Genomic DNA, 3,109 nt, shown 5'->3' with positions numbered 1-3,109 from the left:
AAAAAAAAAAAAAAAATCCCCAGAAAATAAAATGGATTTAGGTGGCTTCAGCAGGAAAACCTTACTAACAACAGGGATAGCTGAGGCTGTAACAGAGCACTTGCACGTCGTGTTCAAGGCCCAGGATTCAATCCCCAGCATGCGTGAGTGAATGAGGGGACTGAGGAAGGTCTTACCACTCCTTGCTTAGAACACAGGTCCCACCAAAAGCCCTGGCTTGAGATATCAGAACGCTTTCTCTCAATAGGCCATACTTAGGACTAACTGCAGCTGTAGCAGTCTCTATTTTCCTCTTAAATGCATAAATATCATTACACTATTTCCCTGAGACAGAATACTTTCTTTCCATCTATCTATCTACCTATCCACCTACCTACTCTGGAGCTGGGGATCAGATCCAGGGCCTCAAGCATGCTGGCTGTACCACTGAGCTACCCCTCTGGCCCCCCAAACCTTATATTCTTACCCGCATTTGGCAGTAAACACAGAAACCATTTTGGCCCTATCAGGAGCCACTCTCAGCTGCTGCCACCCTTGGCTGCTGCTTCAGCAGAGAAAAGAGCTAACAGGGAAAGAGCTAACCTTTGATCCTTGAGCAAGAGGCTTTGTTCAGGATGGGCCAGGCATGGGAGTTGCTCACCTTTCAGCTGGTGGTTCTCAGCCAGGAGCTCTTTCATCTGCTGCAGCAGCTCCTCTGGCGTGAATGTGTCCAGGGCGGGGTGAGCCAGACTGGGAGGTCCATTCCCTGTGGTTTCCCGGCGGCTGTCCCCCTTTTCAGGCAGGCAGCCAAAAGCTTGGCGGGACATGGCAGCAGTTCCTATGAAAAGCCACAAACTAAAAATACACCTGCCTTCCCTCTGCCATGGGTCTCTCAGCCCCCCAGATCCATTAATAATGGCTAATACAGCTGTTAGCTTTCTCTCTAATTGCTTTCTTCTTTTTTTTGAATTAAGATCGAAGGGGGGAATAGGAAAAAAATGAGGGAAGATATACGGTGCACAGGTACAAATTCCCTGTGACAAATACTATCATTATGCAGATCTAAAATGTACCAGTAAAGGTTCTGCTTCCCCTGAACAAGAGACCCATAAACAAACATGACAGCCATGGCCTGCCGGAAGCATCGTTATACAAACTCCCATGCAGATCTTCACATTCTAAACTCTTTACTCTTTCGATGTATGTGAATCATATCCTGATACAGTCATTTAAGCATTTCCCTGTTTTATTGCTTGTATCTGGATTTTCTGGGGGCGGGTACTGGGGATCAAATTCAGGCAGCACCACTGAGCTAAATCCCCGGCCCTTGCTCGTATTTTTAGTTGCCAGAAAAGCGAGTCAATCTTTTTCAATGTTACTGCTACCACAGGGTGCCTACCCCTCACAATCCTATGTCGCTGCTCACTAAGACACAGCTATTTTACACACGAGGCGGAAGCTGAGCTTCCAGGGGTGGGGCTCATTCAGTCCATGTAGGCACAGGCAGGCGCCTAGGCCGATGCCGAAACCCCGCAGTGCACCAAAGGTAACACTGAGCACCAAGACCGCTGCGTAAGGTGTTCCAAAGCACACACCAGAGAAAGAAGCTGTCCTGTTCAGTCTGCTGTATTCTGAAGATGTGTTTATGTCCCCACTGTACTCTGGAGGGGTTGAGATGAACATGGAAAGGTAAGATGAGTGAGTCTCGGCTCTGCTTCTTCCTTACCCACTATGGAAGCGGACAGAAACACCTTTCTAATCACTGGCCACAGCTCTAGGCAAACATTTTCATCTTCACAGTCTGTGAAAATGATGTCTTCCACCAGGGCCGCTGTAGAGAATCATAAAACAGTACAAAGTCACAGCAACTCCTTCCTGCTGACACTACGCACTCTCCGGTTCTACAAGGCAAAAAGTGACTACTGTCCAGATGCCTGAAGAAACATATTATTATTCCCAAGATATTTACCCTTACAAAACTCTTCTTTTCTGGATACTGGGGATTAAAACCAGGACATTAGCACTGAACTACATTGCTTTTTTTTTTTTTTTTTTTTTTTTTTTTGGTACTGGGGATTGAACTTGGGTCCTTGTGCTTGCAAGGCAGGCCACTGAACTGCTGAGCTAAATCCCCGGCCCTGAACTACATTCTAATGAACTACATTCTTCCTTTTTTTAAAAAAAAATTTTGAGATAGGATCTTGCAAAGTTACTAAAGTACCCAGGCTGGCCTTGAACTTGCAATTCTCCTGCCTCAGCCTCCCAGAGTGCTCAGATTACGGTGTGTGCATCACCATGCCTAGCTTGACCCTCACCTCACCTTACACTAGCCATTTCCAATACAATTTTAGTGAAATGTGAGAAATCTAGAGAGGAATCTGTAGCTGGGAGGAGCGGCATATGGGAGGGCAAGGCAAGAGGATTTCAGTTTAGAAAACAGTTTGCAAATTTGATAGCAGGTGTGGTGGTGCACAACTGTAGTCCTAGCACTGAGGAATCTGAGACAGGAGAATCACTGTGAGTTTGAAGCCAGCCTGGATTAGACAACCTTCCTCAAAAAACCAAACCAAACCCCAAAACCCCCACCCACAGATTTGACCCCATGTACTACGATGGTACTACACAACTCTGCCAAGGCAGAACACCACTGACACCACTGGAACCTAGGAGAGGTGAAAAGTCCGGAAGTGAGCAGTGACCCCTCTGCTCCTACACTCGATCTTAGCCAAAAGGCTGAGAAGCGATCCCCCGCTCCTTATAATCACAGGATCGTGGATCCTGGTTGACCCTGGGAGTTGCAGCCCCTTGAGTATGAAATCAGTTCCTGGAACACAGAGGCTGAGGACCGCCCTCTCGCTGACGTCTACCTGCTTCCTCACCTCACTGTATGCCCCGAGCCGCTTTCCACACCAAGAACAGGCAGAGCCTCGGGCTCTCCGGACTCCGGAGCCCAGAACTTGTAGGATTTCAGACACATGGCAATGACCACCAGGGACAGCAGTCTCCATGCCGAGTGCCGGGGACTTGTAAAGCAGCCACTGCAAAGCAGTGTCTCAAGGAGTTACGTGAGGAGGACACTGGAGACCGAGAGAAAACCCCAGGTAAGCATATTTCTCAGTTATGAACCTCT

General features: G+C 47.8%; 1 protein-coding gene across 9 annotated transcripts in view; it reads right to left on the bottom strand.

Moving 5' to 3' along the window:
• The window catches only part of Optn (optineurin), a 28,178-nt gene extending 26,343 nt beyond the window's left edge, over positions 1-1,835 (bottom strand). For 7 of the 9 annotated variants that reach the window (XM_010621294.3, XM_010621295.3, XM_010621297.3 and 4 more), the window contains exons 1-2: positions 1,575-1,698; positions 641-817 (exon numbers count right to left, since the gene is read on the bottom strand). In XM_010621294.3, the coding sequence (XP_010619596.2) occupies positions 641-817; positions 1,575-1,662 (265 nt within the window). In that variant the 5' untranslated portion in view covers positions 1,663-1,698. The other 2 variants (XM_010621298.2, XM_010621302.3) reach the window with 2 other exon arrangements.
• Positions 1,836-3,109: the final 1,274 nt, after the last annotated feature.

The sequence above is a fragment of the Fukomys damarensis genome, unplaced genomic scaffold (genome assembly GCF_012274545.1).
Source record: "Fukomys damarensis isolate Sample0158 unplaced genomic scaffold, DMR_v1.0_HiC HiC_scaffold_19, whole genome shotgun sequence".
NCBI classification, from domain to species: domain Eukaryota; kingdom Metazoa; phylum Chordata; class Mammalia; order Rodentia; family Bathyergidae; genus Fukomys; species Fukomys damarensis.
Note: the sequence above shows the minus strand (reverse complement) of the source record. Positions and strands in the feature narration are given on the sequence as shown.